The 24,959-nt window shown below is 41.9% G+C and overlaps 1 protein-coding gene and 1 pseudogene across 3 annotated transcripts; both read left to right on the plus strand.

Annotated features, from left to right (window-relative positions):
- Positions 1-4: 4 nt before the first annotated feature.
- LOC102944499 (cytochrome b-c1 complex subunit 7) lies at positions 5-12,377 on the plus strand. 3 transcript variants are annotated; one of them, XM_027818372.3, is made up of 5 exons: positions 137-157; positions 667-783; positions 6,304-6,375; positions 6,598-6,764; positions 12,144-12,377. In XM_027818372.3, exons 4-5 carry the CDS (start codon positions 6,603-6,605, stop codon positions 12,219-12,221), a joined length of 240 nt encoding a protein of 79 aa, XP_027674173.1. In that variant the 5' UTR covers positions 137-157; positions 667-783; positions 6,304-6,375; positions 6,598-6,602; the 3' UTR covers positions 12,222-12,377. The 3 variants fall into 3 exon arrangements, with proteins under 3 accessions (XP_037748171.1, XP_007056049.1, XP_027674173.1); XM_037892243.2 differs by lacking the exons at positions 667-783; positions 12,144-12,377 and adding an exon at positions 7,255-7,861 and having other exon boundaries at positions 5-157; XM_007055987.4 differs by lacking the exon at positions 667-783 and having other exon boundaries at positions 15-157.
- Positions 12,378-12,515: 138 nt separating this feature from the next.
- On the plus strand, positions 12,516-23,753 carry LOC119565563 (annotated as a pseudogene).
- Positions 23,754-24,959: the final 1,206 nt, after the last annotated feature.

The following is a 24,959-nucleotide window of genomic DNA, read 5'->3' on the forward strand; positions in this document are numbered from 1 at the left end:
TTACGTGCCTCCCGGAGCGCATGCGCATTGCGCAAACGCAAAGAGCCCCCGCGCGGGTCACGTGAGTGCGCCCGCGCCTCACATGACGCTGGGGCTCGGTAATTTACCCAGAAGCCTGCACGCCTCTCGGAGGTCAAGATGGCGATGAGGGCACCAGGTGAGGAGTCGGTGGCGGCTGCAGCCTCTGCGAGTCCTTCCCGGCTTCTGGCCGTGGATGAGCCTGGGGATATGGCAGTGCCGGGCTCCGTGCGCGGAGCGGGTGATTTCTGCCCCCCGGCCGCTGTTGGCACGTTGTGCCCGAGGGTGGGGGGAGAGGCCCCTGACCCTTTCTCTCTGCGCCCGGCCACATCCGCAGCCCTGGGGGCAGCCCTGCCTCATTAGCCCCAGCAGACGGCTCTGTGGGGGCGGGGGGAGCCAGAAGGATGGGTTGGCTGGGGACAAGGGGTCCCACCTGGGAATTCAGTGTGCGCGGCGGGGGGGGTTAGATTGGGGAATTGGGACTCGAAGTAAATTCAGTGCTACAGTGTTCTGCTTCTTTGTGAAGTCTGGGTAGTTTGCTTTTTCAAAGGTATTTGTGAGGTGGCTTAACATTCTCACTTGTTGTCAGGGGGCTGACCTAATGTGCCTAGTTCCTCCCCTCCTCATAGAAGTTTCTGTTTCCTATAGTGTTTTCATATACAATCAGAAATTTAGGGCTGGAAGGGACCTGGAGAGCTCATCTAGTCCATCCCCTGCATTGAGGCTGGACCAAGTATACCTAGAGTCCTAAACCATCCTAGAGAGGTATTTATCAACTCTAACTTGTTCTTAAAACTTCCAGTGATAGTGGTTTCACAATTTGTTTTGGAAGTCTATTCCAGAATTTAATTATCCTTATAGTTGGAAAGATTTTCCTAATATGTAACCTAAATCTTCCTTGCTGCAGATTAAGCCCATTACTACATCTCCTACCTTCAATGGACATGAAGAACAATTGATTGCTGTCTCGTTTTAACAGCCTTTACCATATTTGAAGACTGTTATCAGGTCCCTTTATTCCCCCTCCCATTGTCTTTCTATCAAGACTAACCATGCTCAGCCATTTAAACCTTTCCTTATAGATCAAATTTTCTATATCTTTTATCATTTTAGGTGCCATCTTCTGGACTGTCTAATTTGTACACATCTACTTTGATGCATGGTGCCCATGCAGTACTCCTGCTGAGGCCTCACTAGTGTCAAGTAGATCAGGACAATTGCCTCCCTTGTCTTACATATGACACTCCTGTTAATACAGCCCAGAATGTTAACCTTTTTTGCAGGTGAATCACATTGTTGACTTGTATTCAGTTTGTGATCCATTATAATCCCTGGTCCTTTTCAGCAGTACTACTGACAAGCCAGATATTCCCCATTTTATAGTTGTGTATTTGATTCCTCTTCCCTCCCCACTGAGTGTAGAATTTTGCACTTGTTTGGAATTTCATTTGTTTGATTTCAGACCAATTCTCCTATTTGTCAAAGTCACTTTGAATTCTAATCCTGTCATCTAGAGAGCTACCAATTCCTCCGAGCTTGCTGTCATCTACATACTTTATAAGCATACTGTCCACTCTGTTATCTGAGACATTAATGAAAATGTTGAATAGTGTCAGACCCTGGAGTGACCCCTGAAAAAGACCACTAGATATGTTCTCCCAGTTTGACAATGAACCATTTTGAGTACAGTCTTTGAACCAGTTGTGCACCCATCTTATAGTAGTAGTATCAAATAACATTTCCCTAGTTTGCTTATGAAAAATCATGTGGCAATATGTCAAAAAAGCCTTACTAAAATCAACATGTATCACAACCACAGCTTCTCCCTCATCATCCAGGCCACTAATCCTATCAAAGGAGAAAATTAGTTTGGCATGATTTGATCATGACTATTACTAATAACCTTATCTTGAAGATGCTTACAAATTGATTGTTTAACTTTTCAGGCACTGTATCAAATTTAAGATGACTGGTCTATACTTCCTTGGGTCCTCTTTGTTCTCCTTTTAAAGATAGATACTGTGTTTGCCATTCTCCAGTCCTCTGGAATCTCATCTGTTCTCCAGGGTTCTTGAATCTTTGTAGATTGCTTCAGCTAGTTCCTGAAGTACTTTAGGGTGAATTTTGTCAGGTGCTGCTGACTTGACTATATCTAACTTATTTAAATATTCTTTAACCTGTTCTGTTTTTTAATCTGGTCTATGTTCCTTCCTCCTTGTCAGTACTAATTGTGTTAAGCATCTGGTCATGATTTTCTAGTGAGGATTGAAGCAAAATAGGCATTCAACACCTCAGCCTTCTGGATGTCATCTGTTATTAGCCCTCCTTCCCTGCTAAGTAGTGGACCCACTCTTTCCTGACTCTCTTGTTCTGTAAATATATTAGCAGCCGCCTCTTGTTGCCTTTTCTGTCCCTTGCTAGGTGTAACTCACTTTGTGCCTTAGCCTTTGTCACTTTGTTGTGCTATTCTTTTGTACTCATTCTTAGTAATTTGTCTGTTTCTACTTCTGGTAGGATTCATTTTTGTATCTACCTGTGGGCTTCTGTCATGGGTCCCCTTTGAACCTAGTTTAAACCCCTCCTCGTTAGGTTGGCAAGTCTGTGCACAAAAATGCCCTTCCCCTTCTTGGTTGGGTGAACCCTGTCTCTTCCTAGCAGTCCTCCTTTCCTGAACAGTATCCCATGGTTGAGGAAGCCAAAGCCCTCCTGTCAACACTACACAGCCATGTATTCATCTCCAACATACACATGTCCCTGACTGAGCCCTTTACCCTCAGCCTGCAACTCTGACTCCTTCACCTTTGCTCCCAGAGCCCAGTAGTCAGTGCTGATCTTAGTGAATGAGAAGCATGGGGTAGTGGTCAGAAGGATGGATAAACCTTGGAAAAAGAAAAGGAGTACTTGTGGCACCTTAGAGACTAACCAATTTATTGAGCATAAGCTTTCGTGAGCTACAGATCACTTCATCGGATGCATACTGTGGAAAATACAGAAGATGTTTGTTTTTATACACACAAATCATGAAAAAATGGGTGATCATCACTACAAAAGGTTTTCTCTCCCCCCACCCCACTCTCCTGCTGGTAATAGCTTATGTAAAGTGATCACTCTCCTTACAATGTGTATGATAATCAAGGTGGGCCATTTCCAGCACAAATCCAGGGTTTAACAAGAATGTCGCGGGGGGGAGTCCTCTTGTTTTCCTAACTGCCGCGCGCACCTCCCCCCCCCCCCCCCATACGTTCTTGTTAAACCCTGGATTTGTGCTGGAAATGGCCCACCTTGATTATCATATACATTGTAAGGAGAGTGATCACTTTACATAAGCTATTACCAGCAGGAGAGTGGGGTGGGGGGAGAGAAAACCTTTTGTAGTGATGATCACCCATTTTTTCATGATTTGTGTGTATAAAAACAAACATCTTCTGTATTTTCCACAGTATGCATCCGATGAAGTGATCTGTAGCTCACGAAAGCTTATGCTCAATAAATTGGTTAGTCTCTAAGGTGCCACAAGTACTCCTTTTTCTTTTTGTGAATACAAGCTAACGCGGCTGTTACTCTGAAACCGGATAAACCTTGGCAACCTTTCCATAACGTCGAAGATGTGGGCTACAGACAGGCAGTGCTCCTTGTGGGATGTTGAGTCAGGTCAGTAGATGGATGCCTTCATCCCCCTCTGAAATAAGTTACCAATCACCGCCACCTTTTGTCTCCTCCTTTTGGGTGTGGTGGCTGTGAACGTTCCAGCCTTGGGGACAGGTGGTTCCTTTCCCTCTGCCACTGGTGTCTGCTCCTCTTGTCATGTTGCCAGTACAACATACTGGTTCTTGACTTTGATGGACAGGGGACCCAAGTTGGGAGTGGAGCACTGTCTACTGCATGAGGTGGCCAGCAGCCAGTTCCCCTTCCCGCTCTGGTAGGGCTGTAATGTTCTCCAGTCAGCTAGCATCCTCCATTCTTGATGTTTTCATGAGCATCCTGTTGATGATGTCCTTGTGCTCCCAGATGCTACACAGACAAACCACCTCCTTCTGGGTGTGTCTTTCACTTTGTGTGAGTCCACCAACAGACACCTCTCGCACTGGATAGTTTCCCCTACCTGGCTTTTGTTAGCGGGGATATGCATGCTGCATTCTTAGCAAGTCAAGACCAGGACCTGGGTAGGAGCCTCCAGGGTCTGGATGCCTGTCTGGCCAGGGCTCACAGTTACAGGCAGAGAAACAGTTAGTAGTGGAGTTGGTGACACATTGGTTTTTGTTCTATCGTGGGCTCTTCCTTGTAGAGTACCTGGAAGTTAAACTAGGGAGAGTGTGCGATAGGGGGAGGGGGAGAGAATCACCTTATCGCTCTGTCTTCCTCTGCTGGGGAACTCATCTGGTTAATTGCCATAGTACACCTGCTACCTTTCTGTTCATGGGTTTCAGAGTAACAGCCGTGTTAGCCTGTATTCGCAAAAAGAAAAGGAGTACTTGTGGCACCTTAGAGACTAACCAATTTATTTGAGCATAAGCATTCGTGAGCTCATCATGAAGTGAGCTGTAGCTCACGAAAGCTTATGCTCAAATAAATTGGTTAGTCTAAGGTGCCACAAGTACTCCTTTTCTTTCTGTTGTTCATGGTTTCTTTAAAACTGTTCATTCATACTCTGCAATATGTTTCATGTATTTTTAAGGCACTCATCAGCATTCTCTCTCTCCTTCTTTGCCTATCCCACACAAACTTAGCTTCCTTGGAAGCCTCTCTATTGCCATGCACGTTATTCCTAGAAGAATCCTAAATATACCAAGTGTGATCGTAAAATCACAAAAATTTGTGGGGAGTGTCAGGGGTGATGTAGTACCTGAAACTCTTTTTAATTCCTTTTGTATAACGGACTAAATTTCAAATTGATAGTGTCCCTTTTTAAGCACTAAAATCTTTCCACTGAGCAAGACCAGAGAGATGGAGTAATGTATGAAAATGAGATACAAGTATAATATGTAAAACTATTCTATAATATCACTTATTGTGATCCATCTCAGTGTTGATTACTGGCTCAGGAACAAAAAGGAAAACAAGCATACCAAAATAAGGCTGCACCGTACACGCCTCTCGGAAGAGGATGAGAACAAACGTGACAGATGTTAGTAAATGCTTAATGCACTACTGGAAAGTGCTTCGTGATTAGAGTGGTATAAAAAGCTATAACCAATAGAACAGAAAGAGTTCTAAAAACTTGCTGTTGGATCAGTACAAGTATTTTTCCACCTGTGCCTCACTTAATCATTTTCTTCATGTATTGTGCAATGTTAACTTTGTGCAAAAATCCTCCCCTTCCCCAAACTCTGTTTAAGCAAAATTTAAGTTAATATTTACTTTCGCTGTTCTCTTTCCCAGTGAAAACTGAGGCTGTCAATTTCCATTCTGCAGTTTGATATACTTCTGGGTTCAAGGGGAGCAATGGTTGCCCAATTTTCTTAAATACTGAAAATTTCTTTTGTTCTCTACTAAACATCACTTAAACTGGTCTACGTTCTCTTTAACATAGAAATCTTAATTTGTGATCTTGGAGTGGCTTGTAAAAACTCAACTAAAATTTCTTGATAATATCAGTGCTCTAAAATGTCTAATTGTCTGTTTTCAGTTATGCTATAATGTTCACCAGCTTGTGTCTCAGTAATAGCTAGACAAATGTTGTAAGTTGTAAGCTGGTGTTTAAGTCTTTAGAGAGATTTTAACTAGTTCTGCTTGTGGAAGAAGACACTAAAATAATATTGTACTTAAGCGTGGGGAGAGGAAAAAAGATAACAACCAAAGTGGCTTGACTTCAGGGTAAAATACCTCATAGCACAAGGGCTAGGGGAAATACACAAATATAAACAAGTAATATTGGAAAACAGTGCATCTTTGCTTTTTAATGGTATAGAGTGTATTTTTATTCCTGGTGTGTTGTGAGGTGATGGACCTTAAAATTGTCATTAGTTCCTGGTATTAGTCTGAGGGTTTTTTGGTACTGGTCCAGGACTTGGACCAATATAACTTTTTCAGACCCTGTTTAATAAGGCAGATACCAAAATGAGTATTGTAGGAGTACTATAATCTTATGTGCACAGTATCATTTTAAAAACACTGAAGAGCAGATGAAAACAAAACTGGCTTTGGTGTAGCCTAGATTAAATGGCATAATTAACATATATGCATAGCAAAGTAGATATTAAAATATTTGCATGTTAATCCGCTGCTAGTTATCTACCAATGTTAAGTTTTTTGTCTGTCTTCTGAACTAACAGAGATCACTTTCAGTTTCAGCAAGTGCTCGACTGTTAGAAGGCTTTCGCAAATGGTATTACAACGCAGCTGGATTCAACCAACTTGGTAGGTGTCTTAATTTTTTTAAGAGTTGAAAACAGCAAACATTTGTGTACATCCATTGCCTGTGTAAAGAAACTTTCCAGATTTTTAAAGTTGAATACAAATACATTAGTTTTGAAATTGATACGCAAGATAGGTTTTAAATTAGTTAGCCACACCCTTATATTGCAGTTGTGAAAATGTTTGTAGTAGCTTGAAAAATATTGAAAAATGTTACTGTTACAGGATTAATGCGAGATGATACCATATATGAAGATGATGATGTAAAAGTAGCACTGAAGAGGCTTCCAGAAAATCTTTATAATGAACGACTGTTTCGCATCAAGAGAGCCCTTGATTTGAGTATGAGACAACAAATTCTTCCTGAAGAACAGTGGGTGAAATATGAAGAGGTATTTGTAAATTCACTTTTTTAATATAGGCAATTTATCTGTTTTCATCTTTAAATGTTTGTTTCTTCTATACAAGTTTGGCTATGTCCTGTTAAATGAAAACAATGAATCCTTATTGGACAGGAGACAGCCTACTAAACCTTGATCCTGAAAAGACTTCCATGTGCTTAATTTCACATGTGCACAGTCCCAGTGAAATCTATACCCAACTCACATGAGTAAAGATGAGCAAGTATAAGTGTTTTTCTGAGATACTTAGAATTTGCTCTTGTATTTTACAGGATGCATTTAATAGTATTTTACTTTGGTCCGTGTACTATTTTTGTATCTTTTATAAATGGATGCACACAATCGTTTGAGTTGCAAAGTCAAGCACTTAAAAGTTTGGAAATGTCATATTTACACTTGCTGTGCAACCTTAATTCTGCTCTCTTGTATGTGTATGCATTCTGATAGTCAGTCATTAGATCACATACTGTTTTTTCCACAGGACTCCTGCCTCATGCACTGAATGAATTTGTGTGATTGTTCTTTAATGTATATTTGGTATAATTTTTTAGCCTTTTCTAAAAGGAAAGGTTAAACCCAAATTCTGGTTACACAATGGTGATGGATGTTACAGTTTCATCGGGGTTTGAATCCTGAGCTTTCAGCACTGCTGCATGCTTGACCTATTGGACCAACTACATTAGCAGACAGCAGGAGAAGGCTGTTCTCATAGACTCTAAGGTCATAAGAGACCATCATGATGATCTAGTCCAAGGGTGGGCAAACTATGGGCCACCGGCCTTCAAGCTCCCACTGGGGAGCGGGGTCTGGGGCTTGTCCCTCTTCGGCGCTCCAGGTGGGGAGCAGGGTCAGAGGCCATTCCACGGAGTTCCTGGAAGCAGCCACATGGCCTCCCTTCAGCGCTCCAGCTGGGGAGCAGGGTTGGGGGCTGCTCCACCCGGCTCCCAGAAGCCGTGGCATAGCCCCCTCTAGCACTCCAATGGGAGCTGCAGGGGTGGTGCCTGTAGATGGGGCAGCATGCAGCAGAGCTGCCTGGCCGCGCCTCCGTGTAAGAGATGGAGAAGGGACATGCTGCTGCTTTTGGGAACAGCTTGAGGTAAGTGCCGTCTGGAGCCTGCACCCCTGAGCCTCTCCCCATGCCCCTGCCCCAGCCCTGATCCCCCTCCAAACCCCTCATCTCAGCCTGGAGCACCCTGCTGCACCCCCAAACTCTTCATCCCCAGCCCCACCCCAGAGCCCGCACCCCCAGATGGAGCCCCCACTCCCCAGCCTGGAGCCCCCTCCCACACCCTGAACTCCTCATTTCTGGCCCCACCCTGCAGCCCGCTCCCCAGCCCCAATTTTCTGAGCATTCATGGCCCGCCATACAATTTCTATTCCCAGATGTGGCCGTCGGGCCAAAAAGTTAGCCCACCCCTGATCTAGTGTGACCTCCTGCACATTTCAAGCCACAGAACCTCACCCACCTGTAATAGATTGCTCACCTCTGACAAAAAGAAAAGGAGTACCTTTGGCACCTTAGAGACTAACCAATTTATTTGAGCATAAGCTTTCGTGAGCTACAGCAGTGAGCTGTTAACACGGCTGTTACTCTGAAACCTGTCGCCTCTGACAGTTACTGTAGTCTTCAAATCCTGTTTTAAGGATGATTTATTCCAAAGGGTGGTGAGGAATGGGCTGCTGGCACCATATGGTAGATCTGGGGGAACCTGGCTGTCTCCCTCTCTTCCCCCCCAAGAGATGGGACTTCCTACGCGCGCGCGCGCACACCAATTTGGTGCCCCATGGGTGAGGGATGAGCTGCTGAGACCGTATGCTGCTTCTGGAGTTATATTGGTGGCCAGAGTGAATATGGGGTGGCTCTACTCTTTCCCCTGGTGCTACATCTGCTCTGACAGCTCTTGTATATCCACGTGGTGGTTGGCCTTCAGAATGGTCCTGTTTACTATTGGCATTCTGCCCAAATTTTCTGGGAAATGTAAATAAGTGTTAAGTTAGCTAAACTTGAATGGAATTTCATGGGAAAAGGCACTTCTCTAGATGGAGGGCTTTCTTGTTACTGAGTTTCAAAGGCCTGTTACAAACAGTGTAGATGTTATAGCTTCTCAAAGTCGCAGGAATCTTATACTGTAAAGTTGCAACCTGCTCCCCCTCCTCCCCCCAGTTTTCAGGTTTTTAAAAAAAATTGCTTTACTCACTTTTCAATGTAGTTGCTCAACCCATTTTTTAAATGCAGAATTTACCTTGCTGAAAACGCTAGCTTAGCCAGGTTTCACTGTTTCAACCTGTTTTGCACACCAGATTTTCATGCATGCCTATCCACATCAGATGGCATAGGTGAGACTAAATTTACAGTGTAGGGTCATATCCTTCTATAGCACCCCATTAGGCATGATGACTGGCCATTGAATTCAGTTGAGGTGGAACAAAATATCCCAGCTTGGCAGGGAGTTAACATTCCACCTCTGTAGGATTCTGTCAGCTGGAGCATGGAGGGAAATGCAGTTGTGGGCTTAATTTTTCAAGAGTCATAATTGCGCAATGAATTTGAAGGCAATGACAGGTATTTCAGGAAACCTGTTCTGAAAATTCTTTTCTATGTATGTACTTGGCACAACAAATATAACTGCATTTTGGAATTTTCCAAAGATCCCCAAACCCTTAACAAAAGTTAAGGAAAGCGTGCAGAGCTCTGAATTTAATATTTTGTCTTCCAACAAGGGCAAATGATTTGAAACGCAATTGTTTGCTGTAGAAGAAAAGTCCTTGCACAAAGCTGCTTGCAGTCTAAATGCGCAAACAAAATGTATACATAGGTTGAGGTTAAAATTATGCATGTGATCTTTGAACCTATAGCTTGTGCTTGGTATTGGTAATTGATTGAACGGTCACATTGCCAAGTTCTTCAATTAACAATATAGTCTATGATTATACCACTATGCCAGCTGCATTTATAGCACCTTGTGCTGTAATCCTGTTTAATTCACTTGCTAATATGGGTCAGTATTTGAATGACAGTGATTTAGTAGTGACTTGCTGCTTGCAATTGTTTAAATTTCAACTTGAGTCTGTATTCTGCCTACCAAAATTTCCCTTCCAGTTTCAACTGGATATGTATTTACTCCTGGGGGAATTCTGCGCCACTGAGCAAAGCAGAACTGTGCAGAAATTAACGTGAGCACAGAATTTCCTTTCCTGCACAGAAATGGGCTGCAGTGCTGTAGGTCACCACTAGGGGCCGCTGGACCCAGCAGAGCCTAGCTTGCACATAGAGACACTATCTGTGGGAGGTTTCAGAGTAGCAGCCGTGTTAGTCTGTATTCGCAAAAAGAAAAGGAGGACTTGTGGCACCTTAGAGACTAACGAATTTATTTGAGCATAAGCTTTCATGAGTTGCAGCCGATGAAGTGAGCTGTAGCTCACGAAAGCTTATGCTCAAATAAATTCGTTAGTCTCTAAGGTGCCACAAGTCCTCCTTTTTCTTTTTACCTGGGTGAGGGAGCTGGAGGGTTCCTGGCAGCTGCAGTTTCCAGCATGCCCTGAGGGAAGGAGACAGCAGTGCACAGGAAACTCCCATGCAAGCCTGGGACCAAGCATCAGGCTGTTTCTCCCTCTGGATCCCTGGGCTCGGGGGGAAGGGGAGTGTCTGGGCTGGGGGAGGCACCATAGCTGGGCTCTGGGGACAGAGGTTGTGCGTGGTCTGAGAGGGAAGGGGGCAGAGAAACAGGAACTGGGTTGTCATAGGGGTTTCTTTAATTCTCCTGGGGGAATTTTTGTGTGCATTTGTATTGTTAGACATATTTGCTGACATATTTTGAAACAAATTACCAAAATAATTGAAGTGGTGTGATTTATGTAGTGTTACTTTGATAAATAAAATTTGCAGAATTTTAAAATTGCACAGAATTTTTATTTTTTGGGCACAGAATGCTCCCAGGAGTAATAGTTCTGTATTATTGCTGTGTTTTAACAGAAGTCTGCACTCCTCTTTAGTGGAGAACAGTGACTTGTCTAATAATTCTTAGCACTTAAATAGCTCTGCAACTGCAAACGAAAATGTTTTATAAAACATCTTGTATGAATTTGGGTTGCAAGGTGTTATATTTTGCATGGTTATTTTATGTATAAAAGAATAACCATTTCATGAAACATGGTACCATCTCCTAAACTGTACTGGATGAGATATATGTTGGCTAAAAGAATAAAAACCTTGATTGTTGAAGCCAAATCACCTGGCATATTTGCAAAATACAAAAAGGAGTTGTTCATTGTACAACATTGTGTTGCATGGTTTAGTTAGGATAATTCATTCCAAAACAAGACGTTGGCCAGGAAGCCAGAGTTAGTTGTTATCGTAAAGCTGGTGTGACTTTAAAAGGTAAACCAAAAAAATGCTCCCCAAATGTCTGCAGCAGGATATTGATCACAACGGTCCCTTCTAGCTTTGGAATCTAACATTAAGAGTTGAAGATTCTGGATCTTATCTTAGATGGGCAGGTCTTTCATGACCTGCTTTTAAGTGTTTTTGGAAGCTTCTTTCAGGAACAAAAGGGATTCAAACTATCAGTATTGGAAAGGTGGTGTGCAAGACTTCTCCAGTCAGTTCAACTGTGGTCAGTAGCTATCCAAAGGGAAAATAACTTGGGGTATAGGAGAAAGGAAGACTAGAATTGCTTGTAGGCAAGATTAATACATTTTTAAATCCATAGGATCCTACAGATAATGGATTACTCAGGTGACTAAACATAGCTGGACAGATTCACAACAGTTGCATGTAGGTGTGAAACTATTTCTTGGACACTACTTCTGCAGCTCAAGGAGTGGATTCGAAGAAACTGAAGGGCATTAAATGCTTAAAATACAAGGAAATTTTATTCAACGGATAAAATAGCAAGAGCTTAGTTCAACCATTTTAATTGGCCTTTGAATTGTTGATCATGTGGAACTCAAGTTCCACCCAGAAAATAGCTAAAACCATGTGAATAAGAAGGTCTCTAATGTAGGATGATCAAAGCTTGGTTATTCACTAGAGCACTTTGGTATTGAACAATGAGTTGGGAAAATTCCTGTGCTTTTGCCACGGAAGACCTGCAAGAGGGCGTAACTTGGAGATGGGGTTGCACATGAAAGCATGATTTGGCCTGCTCATGGTGATGCGGCGTGAAAATCAGCTTGATTATCAGATGACAGGCTGAATTTGCAGAAATTGGAGCTAGAAAATTCATCCTTGGCCCCTTAAAGTAGGCACGGTTTGATACGAATTTGAGAAACACAGAACCCCTGTGTGCCATTTTCAGTCGCACTTCCAGAGTTAGAGCTGCACTTAGTGTGACATTTCTTGTATGTGTTTTTAAATCTGTTCTGTTTCAGGATAAAAAGTATCTCGAGCCATACCTGAAAGAGGTAATCCGTGAACGACTTGAAAGAGAAGAGTGGGACAGGAAGTAACTGCTGGGAAGATACTTCATGCAAGCTGCTGCATTTCTTTCTAACAAATATTTTAAAGTTATGGTAAAAATCTGTTGGGAGGAAAATCTGAGGCTGAAGAAACTTTGTTCACTAAATTTGTCAGTCCAACTAAAATAAACACGTCAAAGTACAAAATCTAGTTGGAGACTTTTTTTGTAAATTGTAACAAAGCAGTGTTCAGACCTTTCCTACAATCAGATACATTGCATATCCTCACATGAATGTGGTCTTCATTCCAGCCTCTTGATTCATACTCTTGTCATAGTACAGCTGCTTCCTGCAGCTGGGAGGGTAGGTAAGCAAAAGTCTTTGGGTGTTTATGCCAACTCCTCTAGTTAATTTATAAAAGGGATACTTATACATGGAGTGATAGGCTTATATCCTTCATCGCCTCTCTTCCCTGGAGACAGGAATACTATGATGCATGCTTGAGTACTTATTCAACAGCATTATGTAACTGTGTGTGTGTACCCAAGCACATGGAATACTACAGGAATGGAATTTGAGTGATTTGTTAACCACAGAATAAAGATTGCCTCAGTTTTATTAATGTCCTAGTCACTCCCTTCATATACTAAATGCTGAACACCACTTTAGAATAGCCGTCTTCTTTGGTAACAATGGGTGGTTCTAATTCTAAATTCTTGAAATTTTACAACGTTACTGGGTTATAGTGACTTACTCTGATACCCTTTCTAGAAACTAATTTAAAAAGGCATATGTCCTTCCTCCCTTTGCCCAAAGTAAGTCTTTGTGCAAGCTGCTGATCTCAAGTACAAATGTCTACATGTTTGATATATGGACAGTTTAAGCACAGAGAAAGTAACAGCTTTCTTGTGAGGCCACAGAATCTCCAAAAAGGAGATGGAGCTCAAATGTGGGTGTTTTAAAATTAAAACCTGATGGTGGACCATATGCTTTCCTGCATTTTTTTTTTTCCAAAGCCTGCCTCAAAACTCTGTGCACATGCAATCCTGTTGAAATGCACAAGTCTTGCTCGGATAGTAGCAAGATGTGCAGACTTTAAGAAATAGCACATGTTTGTGATCTGCAGAAAGATAAAAGGAGGCAGGGCAAAGCTAAGAGGATTACATATTACGCTGTAAAAACAAATTAACGATGAAAACTTGGAGCAAGCCAAGTCTTCTGGTGGTAGGATTAGTTTGGCCGACTGACTAGAGCACTGGGATGGGACATGGGAGTCTTCCTAGCTCTGCATCTGGCCTGTTGTGTGACCTCCAGCAAGTCACGTTACCTTGGTGCCTCAGTTTCCCCATCTGTAAAATGGGGATCATGCTCTTTTTGTAAAGTACTTTGAGCTCTATGGATGAAAAGCATTATGTAAGAGCTAGGTATTACACCACTATTTTTGAAATAAGTGGTCCGCACAGTTTGCAGATGGATGGTGACCATCTCAGACTAGCAGTTTGAAAAAGTTGCTTTCACAATTCCATCTGCCACAGCCCCTTACAAATTCTTTCAACAAAGGATCCAGTTATTTTCTTGCTTCCCTGAAGTCATAGTAAAATGCATTGACTAAAACATTTTTGCTGTTACAGACCTGCAAATGAAAGATGGATGTGCCTTTTTATAAACTATAAAAAGGCCTGAAAACTTATCAGACTTTTTTAAACCGTTGAAGTATCAGCAATGTGTAGTCTGCTTTTCCTGGGAGTTTCAGAAGTGGGATTGGTGCTCTGACAGTCTAATCTCATTTTTAAAAATTCTTAAGTGTTTGTAGGCAGAAGTTAAATAGGTGTCTAAACAAGTAGTCTAAATCTAAATTAAAAAAACTTTTCAACTAAATGATTAGACTTTGGTAGTGCAATATCTTAATCCTACCACTAGTTCATAAAGTATTGGAGGCTAAGGTTTTCATAAGTGACTGGTGACTGAGTGCTCAAAGTGAGATACCTTAAAGTGGCCTGACTCTTTAGAAAGAGCTGAGCCACCCATGCTCTGAAAACTGGATCCTAAAAATGGACACTTGAAATCACTGACTTTTTAAATAAATGTCTGCAGCATTCACAAAATCTACACTTGTATTGTAAAAAACTTAAGAAGCCTTTTGAACTGCCTTAAAACAATGAAGCAAAGTATAAATTCAATTTTCTTTCCCAAATAGCATTTAAAGTTCTGTGCTGGGGGAGTGGCAGGGAGGAAACCAAATTAAGCATAGGTGGTTGTACTGTTTATTGCTAAGGTTGACTTTCCATTATAAACCTGTTTTCAGTTGCTTATTACTTTGTTAAACTAATCCATTGGGCTGAAATTTTCCATGTGTATGTCTGCCTCAGCTGAAATTTTCAAATACTTCAGCCTAAAATGGTTCAGCTGTCTGTGACGTTTGAGGGAAAAAATGCATTCTGCCCATGTTTAAAATTCTTCTAGTCATTTAGTTGAGAACCTCCACTACCTTCATGTTGTGGAGGAATGATTTGAAATTTGGCAAAGGTATTGCAGTGCTATGAGGGCTGTGCCTTGTGCTGTGTCCATAAAAATTTGTGTAAATTTGGCCAAGTTATGAGCTGCTGGGAGCATGGGGGTGGAGGCAGGATACAGAACAGGTGCTGAAGGGGGGTGGGGAACTGACAGTGGGAGCCTAGAAGCAGAAGGGTCTTTAGCCATTAAAGACACTCTCTTCTCCAAAACCTGGAATTGAACCCAGAATTCTTGTCTGTTCCTCTGCAGTTAATAAATAACTGAGAAACCCAGTAGTAATCTGTTTCTTGCTGTCTAATGTGTAGTCCACACAGAGGAAAACAGCCTACTAATGCTGCTAGTTACTCTGTTAGCTCAAGTGTAGAGGTCTGTGCTGCTGATGATCCAAGATAGGGATCAATATGGCTCTACAGGAGGACATTTGGGGTTTTTCAGTTTTTGTTTTAAAATTAGGAAATTACATTTTAAAAAAAATTAAAGAATACTAAGGTTGCAAAGTCAAGCATTCAAAAGTTAGTCAGTTTTATGGTTGCCCTGAAATTTTAGTCCAGCCCCCTTGTGTGTATTACACAATCTTCAATTGCATGATCAAATACCATTTTTCCACAAGATCCTAGTGCTCAGGCTCAAGAGTTCTGGAGCTGAATCCTGGTTGTGTAATGATGAGGCTGCTGTCTGCAGGACCCTTGCCTCATTCATTGTAGAAGTTGGAAGGTGTGTCGAGAATGAGGCAGGGGATTACAGGAAGAGAGAGGCTGATCCTGAGGTTAAGGCGGTTGAATGGCCTAGCAAATTGGATTCTATCCCTACCTGTGCTACAGAGTTGCTATGAAATCCTGGGCAAGTAACTTAAAGTGTTCACAGGTGGTTGGTTTTGTTTCTCATTTTCTTGCAATTAAATTGTGTCCATTTAAGATCGTCTAAGTTAATGCTGTTCTGCAGTTTAATGGTATTTGACTTGAATTCAATTTTCACGCTCCTCTTAAGTCATCTTGCCCATCACTTGAAGTCCTCATATTAATTTCTTTAACTAAATTTTGAAACAGCAAAGCCAGAAACAATGGATTATTTTAAACTGCTCTGTAACTAGAAACAAATGTTTGTGTTAAATCCAACTTCCACCCTAATGAAAACTAAAACAGATATAAACTCCCAAGGAATTTTGATAAAATATCCATGGTTGTCCTAATGGAGCTGCTGAATGTTGGGATTCCCCTTTGAGGCCTTTTCTGTGTGGTTTATACAGAATACCTTGTCAAGTTCTGGGAAAACAGTTTGGCTAATTCTCTGGGATCCAAAAACTGAATTTGATGCACACTCATCATTCATGTTACTTTGTTATGTATGTAACAGCTCTATGCCCACAGGGCCCAGGCCCAGACATGGGGCAGTAGGTACTGGGTAATACCACCGTAATTCCACATCATGTCTCACACTACATAGTTTATATACATCTTTCCTAGCTACTAATATCTATACTTGAATATAATTGGTTTGGACATTGTATGGCTAGTGTAAGGACCAATCACTTACATCCTTACCCTATCTGTACTTCAAGCTTATCAGTTCAGGGTGTTTCTACTTTTCTCAACTAGCCCAAAAACACCATCCAGCACACAGCCTATTACACCTTGTTTACAGTTTAACCTTGTGCTCAAATCAAGCTATATGCAGGTTTACTTATGCCCAACAAGATCTAAGCCTGCACTAAATATTAATGTGATAAATATATTCCTATTTAAAGTATTTTCTCTCTAGATAGGTATTGGTTTCTGCTGTCCTACAGGTTCCATCACTCAAGCTTCAGGCACTCTAGAGAGAGATCATGGGCTGAATCCTTTGCCTTGCAAAGGTTGGTTTGTCTGTGTGCCGCACTGCCGCCATCATCATGGGCTTTGGGGACCTCGGGTCCACTGCCGGCCTCCAACTCCTCAACAACTTCCTGGCCAGCAAGAGCTACATCGAGGGATATGTGCCCTCTCAGGCTGACATTGCTGTTCTTGAAGCAGTGTCTACGCCGCCGCCTGCTGACTTGTTCCACGCTCTCCACTGGTACAACCACATGAAGTCATATGAAAAGCAAAAGGCAAGTTTGCCAGGAGTAAAGAAGGCTTTGGGGAAATATGGTCCTGCTGATGTTGAAGACTCCACAGGTGCAACCACAGATAGCAAAGATGATGATGACATGGATCTCTTTAGATCTGATGAGGAGGAAAGTGAAGAATCCAAGAGACTGAGAGAAAAGCGTCTTGCTCCATATGAATCTGAAGTCCAAAAACCCAACTCTTATTGCCAAATCATCCATCTTACTGGATGTAAAACCCTGGGATGATGAGACAGACGTGGCCAAATTGGAGGAGTCCAAAGCATTCAGGCAGATGGCTTAGTCTGGGGATCTTCCAAGCTGGTTCCAGTTGGCTATGGTATCAAGAAGCTTCAAATTCAGTATGTAGTTGAAGATGATAAAGTTGGTACAGATATGTTGGAAGAGAGAATAACAACCTTTGAAGATTATGTACAATCTTACATGTACAAAAGGATGTAGCTGCTTTCAACAAGATCTAAACCCTGCTACATCTGGACTAAAGGTACTTGAAAGCTTAAAAGCAGCCGAGGCAATCATTGAGTAATGCAAAGCTAGAGCAAACTCTGCATAGCTGAGCCTTGGGCCTAATATCATAATGGTAGACAGAAATCTTCACCTCCTTTCCTCCCCCAATCTCAAATAGCACACAGCCCTCCTAAAGCCTCTCAAATGAGGCCCTTAATTAACATTTTTTTCACTGAGAGAGTGGGCCGAGTCCTGGGAGGCAGTAAAAGCTCTCCACTCCTGTTGCAAACTAAGAGCTCGGTGCTTGCAGTCCAGAAACAAGGCAAAAGCCCTTTGCTGTTCAGCATCCCAAACTCGGCTCTCTTCAGGGCACTTTCGAGTTCTTCTGTTGGCAGAACCTCCAGTTTTGGTGGCAGCTTTCTTTAAAACAAGTTCCATAATGGAACTCAATCCTCAGACAGATGTGAAGCTTCTATGCTGAATGTGGCTGGTTTTCTTCAGTTAATGAAAAGCCTGAAGATCCTGGAAAGTTACTGAACTTGGGCTTGAGTTAGCAGCAAGCATCCCTCTTGAGAGCCAGATGTAGGGGGGAAATTCCTTGATTTCATTGGTAAAGAACCAGGCCCTAATTTTGTGACTATTACTCTGGCAAGGCCAGGTTCAGAAGCCAGACTACCTGTCTGAACAGAGAATGTGTAGTGTGCAGTGTGCTTGCCTCAAAATCTGTCACATTCATCATGGCTAGATAGTCTGATGGCTGGTGCAAAACTGGTCTGGTCCCTGAAAAGCTGAGCAGCTACTGGGGGAGAGGCAGGGAATATATTTTAAGAGATTTACTGATGCTGTCACCTCTATCCAGGGATGCTGATTTGTAACAGACACGTCAGAGCATGAGGCTGCATCCAGAACCATAGACGTTGGGAGGGTTCCCCCTCCCCACATGCATCTCACTTGCTTTTGTGATTTTAGGATAAAATAGTGTTTAATTCAGAAGACTAATGATCTTGTACAGCAGCTACTGTTCCCTTTGTTGTTGTTTGTGCCTATAATTAAGGTAAAGGTTTACACGTATTTTGGCATTTATACCCACAATGGCCCACATTCACCTCACCTAGCACACGGTGGTGTCTATTTTCCCCTATTCTTTTCTCTGCATTCTGCCCAACAGAGGTCAGGTGCTGCCATCCTTCCTCTGGATTTTTAAGAGTGGAGAGCAGTGTTGGATTAGTCAGGCCTCCCCGGAGCCCTCCTGTCAGTGATTGCACAGTCCTTGCATGGCCCCACGCTACTGCACAGCCGAATTTTGTAGTGGTTCTAGACTCCAGCGTGTTTCCTAGAAGGAGGGGAGGTTGTGGCTGTTTTCTGCCTACAGGAGCTTGGATCAGTGTGTCTTATGGGTTGTTTAATTGGCTGCTCCCCCTGCCCTGGACCTTCTGCTGCTGGACATTTCCAATAGACTCAGCAACTATGGCCTTTTTCTATTTTAAAATGTCCTGTTATGTCACAATCTCTCTCACAAGAGTTTAGTTGAAAAGGAAAAGTGTGTTACAATGTCCTCTATCCAACAGCTTAAAAGCTTGCAGGGTAGTAACAAAGCCTGTCTGAGTGCTAGCCCCTAATAAATGAAGCAGGTTCTGTGCCAGAGCAGGTGCTCCCACTTTGGCCAATTAAGAGGGTGGGGCAGCACCTGAGGGCTATAAAAGGTCAGGGAGAGACCCAGGCAGGGAGGAGTTCTGGTGAGAATTAGTCAGGAAATGTGAGGAGAACTCTGGGGAATGTGTCAGAGGACAGAAAACGCTCTGTAGCTCTCCCTGGAAAGTGAGAGATGTTATCAGGAAGCCAGCAGAGGGGCTGGTTGGCCTGCTGACCTTTCTGAGTCAAAGTGAGAGCTGGGAGGCTGCAAAGGGCTGAGAGCTAGGAAGCCAAGGGCGGGGCTAGTCTGCTGATCTTCCTGAGCTAGAGAGCCAAGACTCAAGAGGGCTGAAGGCTGAGAGCAGCAGAGGGAGATGCCTGCTGGCTCTCGCAGCTGGGAGCTAGAGAACTGTCCTTATACGAGGACAGTGCCGGGGGGCGGGGGCTCTATGTTGCATGCTCTGTTTGGACTATGCTGGTGGAATTCTGGACTGTGGCTGTGGGACTTTTGTGATGACATATGTGCACAGGACTCTTGTAATAAATGAATCCCCCAGGGCTATGATTATACTTGGGAAGATACTATGGACTATTTCTGGGGAGTCTGAAGGAAGGCAAATGAGGCAGCTGCATCTGTCGGGCAGTGGCCTGCAGCAGGAGAGTGCTCCGGGGGATGGCCCTATCACATTGCCATCAATAAGTTATCCAATGGGTTTTTGTTGAACATTACTTCTAAAGCACTACAAATGCATATAAGAAATCTGATGGATAATCCCCCAAACAGCAAAAGAAATAAAATTACACACAGGTAATTGAGATCAGAATCTGCCTTAGAATCTCCAGACCCTTAGACATGTAACAGCTGTCACTTGGTACCGCAGTGTAATGATATGCTGTTAAATGGGAGAAGGGAATCACACTTTCAGGAAATTAATGTATAAAGTCTTTGGGGAAAATCAAATAAGATTAATCGTTTTGTAGGTTTAACTGGTGAATGCCCTGGGGTATAGATCCAGTCAGTGAAGGACTAAATAGGCTATCTGGTTACCTCTCACTGGATTTACTGTAATGACTCGGCAGCAATCAACACCTCAGCACTGATTCTCTGATGGAGATTGTTCTTACCCAGTTCCCCATCCCTGAAATAGTGTCCCTGTTTCTGTTCAGTCCTGTACAACAGGTGTCTTCACTTCCCATGAATGCCCCAGAAGCTTTTCCACTCTCTGGGGTGACGACTTGTTAGAGGTTGCTGCAAAGGACTGTTATGTATATGTTGAACATGAAGACCCCTGCTGTGTATGACCGAGCACTGAAAGAGGGGCCATGCTGGAAGAAAAAATTAGATGGTTTGGATTGCTGTGTTGGATGGATTAGTAGGGGAAAGGGAGTAATCAGTCTTGCATAGGGCACCCATAAAGAAACAAACCTCAAAGAGTAAATGAAAACATTGAATGAGAAAGCAGATATGTAGTGAAACATAAATAGCGTGCTACAGCTTTAACGAGCAGACTTCAGAAAGGTGAGATCAATAAAGCATTGAAGTTCATTAGTTCCTTAATTAGACATCAAAACTTAATTCTCAGCATTTAACACTATACACATTCAAAATAATGTCCCGAGATCAACCAATTAAGTGGTAGGTGGGTAAGATGCTCATTTCACAGCAGGGGAAACTGAGACAAGAAAGATGAAGTGACTTGCTTAAGTCCAAGCAGCAAGTTAATGGCTGAACTAGGATTGGAACTCAGGACCTGCTGACGCCAGTCTGTGCTTATCATGGCATTCCAAGGTCTCTTTAAACTTCAGAAATGTATGAGCTGAACAAAAGTTCAAGCTGCAGCAGATATTTTAAAATGCAGAAATCACGAAGAATAGATTAATTATCAGGAATACACCAATTAATAATTTATAGCTCTGGATATCTGATGCTATCAGCCTACCATCATCATCTTTAATTTGTAGAACTATTTAATCCTAATATTAAACATGAACATCCAAAAAAACAAAACAAAAACCCAACTATACGAATGTGCTGTTATGCCTAACATTGCTGCGTCCTGTTACATACCAGTTCTTCACCCTGACACTAGGTGGGTCTATACCATAACCTTACAAGGCACTACTAGAAATATCCTGGCTTTGTCCTTTTTTTTATTATTATTATTTATTTCATTTTTCAGATGACAACACCTGAGAGGTTTATGACCATCAGGAGAATTTACTACTAAGTCATATACTGATGTAATGAAATCTAATATATGCTGTGTAATGAATTATGAGATGTTACTTAGTTTCAGGATTTTATTACTTCAATCAGTTATGACCATATTTCCTTTTATATAGTTGCTCACTCTTTAAACATACCAGATGACTGTATAGAGAACACCTAATAAAATCTGGAGATGTTAGAATGTAAATGTTTTAATTTTTTTGCCGTAAATTTGTTTTCATTCTAGCAATGCGAGCTGTCATATTGAAAACAGTACATACCTTGTTGGTATTTTCTCAGATCTTTGATAGAAAATAATTGGATAGCACTACTTAATTATGCCTACTGAGAAACATTATTAATTGTAGTGATGGTGCTTGGGGAAAGAAGGAAGAAGAGGAAAATAGTATTCATTTTTAATAGAAAATTGGAGAGACTATAAACATGCCATTCATGATAGAAACTATTGTCCTGATTCTCATCTCATTTATACCCAGGCACCTCCAGTGACTCACTGAACTCACTCCAGATTTATACCACTGTCAATTAAAGGAGAATCAGGCTTTATGTTCTATAAGCTACAGCAAAATCAGAGGTATGAAAACTGTCACCATAGCCTCCTGGAATTTCCTCCTAAGTTTTGCCCCAAACCAATTCTTGCATTACATTACAAGGCTATCATCATTTGACATGTAGGGCTGATGTGGTCTCACACAAATGCACTCCTTTGAAGTAAGTGGAGTTACATAGCTATAAAACAGACATAAGATCAGAACCAGTATCTGCATAACTCGATTATAAAACTGTCATTAACTGTCTTAAACTATATTATAATAAATAGTAGCTGAAATTTCCCTATTGACATTGTTAGGATGTTTATAACCAGTGTTGAATTCTCATGGAAAATATTTTAAAATTGGTTTAATGAGGGTTAGTATAATATACTCCATGGAATAAAAACATCAAAGGGTGAGACCTTTGTGCCCTTTAATATAGGTACTGCCCTGGTACGTGAGCATAGGTACCTTGTATTTTATAAGGACTGCAGCTAATGATATGGCTATACATGGCTACCGCTGTACAAAAATAGGCCCCCATTGAAATAAAAGGGGAGTTCTAGTTGTATATCAATGGAACAACAGGATGCAAAGAAGCTCTCATTAAAAGATTCTACTAATATCTACAGTACTGCCCTACATCTAAGGGTACATCTACCCAGCTGCTGGGATGGGAGATGTGATTCCCAGCTCAGGCAGAGATACGTGTGCTAACTCTGCCCAGGCTGGCGCACTAAAAATAGTAGTGTGGCCATAGCACAGGTGGCAGCTTGGGCTAGTCACCCGAGTACATACGTAGGGGGTGGGCGTCCTGCTGGAGAGCACATCAGTCAGGGCTGACCTATGAGATCATCCCTGCAGCGCCATTGTTTGACTTAGAAAAATGTCAATAGACTAATATGACAAAAAACCCTCTCACTTTGGCCCTCCAAAGACTTTGAGCTTTGCCCAGTTTCATTATCCCATGACCTGATGACCCCATTTTTCATTTTATATTTGTTTGTTATTGTTGCTGTCTATAAACAAGACCAGCTTTCCGTGTGTGGGGATTGGATTGTCTGCCTTAAAATAGTTCCAATACAAAATTATTTAATCATCTAAACAGTATTATTAAGGGGAAGTTCTACGGCTTATGGTATACAAGAGGTCATGCTAGATGATCACAGTGGTTCCCTTCTGGCTTTGGAATCTAGGAATAAAAAATTCTCTCAATAAGAGTGTATGCCAAGATGTTTCTCAAAAAGCCCATCTTGTTTCTCGCTCCCATTAACGTCTCTATCAGTAATTTTATAAAATGTTAAAGAACTTCAAAGTGGTATGGAATAAAGAGCTTTATGAAGAAAGCCCAGAGTTGGTCCCAGGATCTAATTCAGCTAGAGGGAGATGGCATTTGAAATGACTGGCCAGCATACTTGAAATATGTCTTTTGTACAGTTACAAGGCACAGTTTAACTCCATTAAAAGCATTTTGGCAGTTTATCAATATTTGGGAACAAGCCATTGGACTGGCCTGCCATAACCCTGTATGTAGGAAAAGTTGACAAAGCAGTGTAACTGAAATTGTCATCTCTTTACCCTTTAGGTCCTTAATAAATTACTAATACACTTAGTATTACATAGCTCTTAAAACTGTTTTCAGCTGTGTATTGTTAACAGATGCCATCCAAAAACATGTTTTGGCAAATATGTTGTATATTTATTTTGTGTATTTCTTTTACATCCCCCATAACGTTGTAGACTTTGAGACATCTCATAGAATAAGTCCAAGCATTACTTGTAACTTGCAAATAGCAGGAGGAAACAAACTGTGCTTTCCATAAGTTCCATAGAGGATGTAAGAATTCATATTTGCTGGGGGGTTTTTTTTTTAAACTTTGGAGTCAATGAAAGATCCTCTCTCTCCCAGGCTTTATTCTCCTCCTCAAATTACATCTGATATAAGTTTGCTTTTGTTTCTCACCTAACCTTCTCAGTAGAAGCCCAGAATAGCTTTTCCCAGGAGGGTCACTTAATAAGATATCCTAGTATGTGCTGTTGTTGTAGCTGTGTCAATTCCAGGATATTAGAGAGACAAGGTGGGTGAGGTAATATCTTTTCTGGACCAACTTCTGTTGGTGAGAGAGAGAGAAGCTTTCAAGCTGCTCAGAGCTGAAGAAGAGATCTCTGTGAGCTTGAAAGCTTGCCTCTCTCACCAACAGAAGCTGGTCCAAAAAAGATATTACCTCACCCAGCTTGTCTCACTAAGATATCCTGCTGGCACTCAGTTGCTGAAAAATTTGATTTCTCTTGCTCCATTTGCTGACTCAGAAGAAACTAGTATATACCGTAGAAACTAAATAATGTGACTGGCTGCCTGTGTCATGGCCAGCCAATAAATCAGCTGTGGTCCTAGGAACAATACTGTGTGGCATGTTTAACGTGTTAATTTTCCAAGTGAAGTAATGATTGCTTGGATATATAATTTAAGAAAATGTTTGTTGGCCCATCACATTATCGTAGATTGACTAGGAGTTGTACCCATTCTTATGTAAATGACGACTGCAATTTAAGCAGTTGCTTAAAGAATTTTGGTCCTGATTCTCATCTCACATATGCCATCTTCATTACTGCAGACTTCTGTGAAGCTGCTTCTGATTTACCCCAGAATATGCCCTTTCATTCCTTTGATTGGCAAGGTTAACAGTCAAAGGTGACCCCAGAAACTGTGAATGTGCTGCATGGAGGGTGGAGTGGAATTGTCCTGAAAATATTCAATCTTGTATTCTGGATTTGCTCCAATACCATTAGCAATATTACTTTGTTCTGCTGAGTGAACCCAATTGGAGGAATCCCATGTCTCTTTCTGTTGGCCGGACCAACCTCTCCTATTCAGCATCACAATGACCGTTCCAGTGGAAAGGTACACACATTTAGAAAAGGCTGTTTCTTGACCCCCTTGTGATCGCAAAGTGAGTCTTCTCTGCACTGTTGAAGGTTGGAATATTGGCATAAAAAACAGTATATCCCGCAGGGCTGAGATGGGTGAAAATTTGAGTCACTGAGTCAAGGAGTTGGCATAGATGTGTTCATTTGGGATGATGAGCCCATGTTCGTTGGCAGTAACTATCAAAATAGTTTACTGCCCCTATGCCCCACTTCCTGTGGGGTTCTGTCCAGGAGCAGACACTCGAGATGGTTATGGGAAATATATAGAAAAAATGGCTCCGTAGATAACTAAATGTGTATGTGATTCAAAACCATCCTTCTTATTCTTGATTCTGTCTGGACTTGCTCCTCCATATCACCCAGGCTTTCTCTCTCTCTCTTTCTCTCCTCTCTTGTAACAT

Source organism: Chelonia mydas, chromosome 2 (genome assembly GCF_015237465.2).
Source record: "Chelonia mydas isolate rCheMyd1 chromosome 2, rCheMyd1.pri.v2, whole genome shotgun sequence".
Classification (NCBI taxonomy): Eukaryota; Metazoa; Chordata; order Testudines; family Cheloniidae; genus Chelonia; species Chelonia mydas.

Bases quoted from the DNA above. Each gene is read 5' to 3' on its own strand.
- LOC102944499 (XM_007055987.4), top strand. The intron at 6,376-6,597 runs GTAGGTGTCTTA...TTACTGTTACAG, and splicing joins AGCTGGATTCAACCAACTTG to GATTAATGCGAGATGATACC. The intron at 6,765-12,143 runs GTATTTGTAAAT...GTTCTGTTTCAG, and splicing joins AGTGGGTGAAATATGAAGAG to GATAAAAAGTATCTCGAGCC.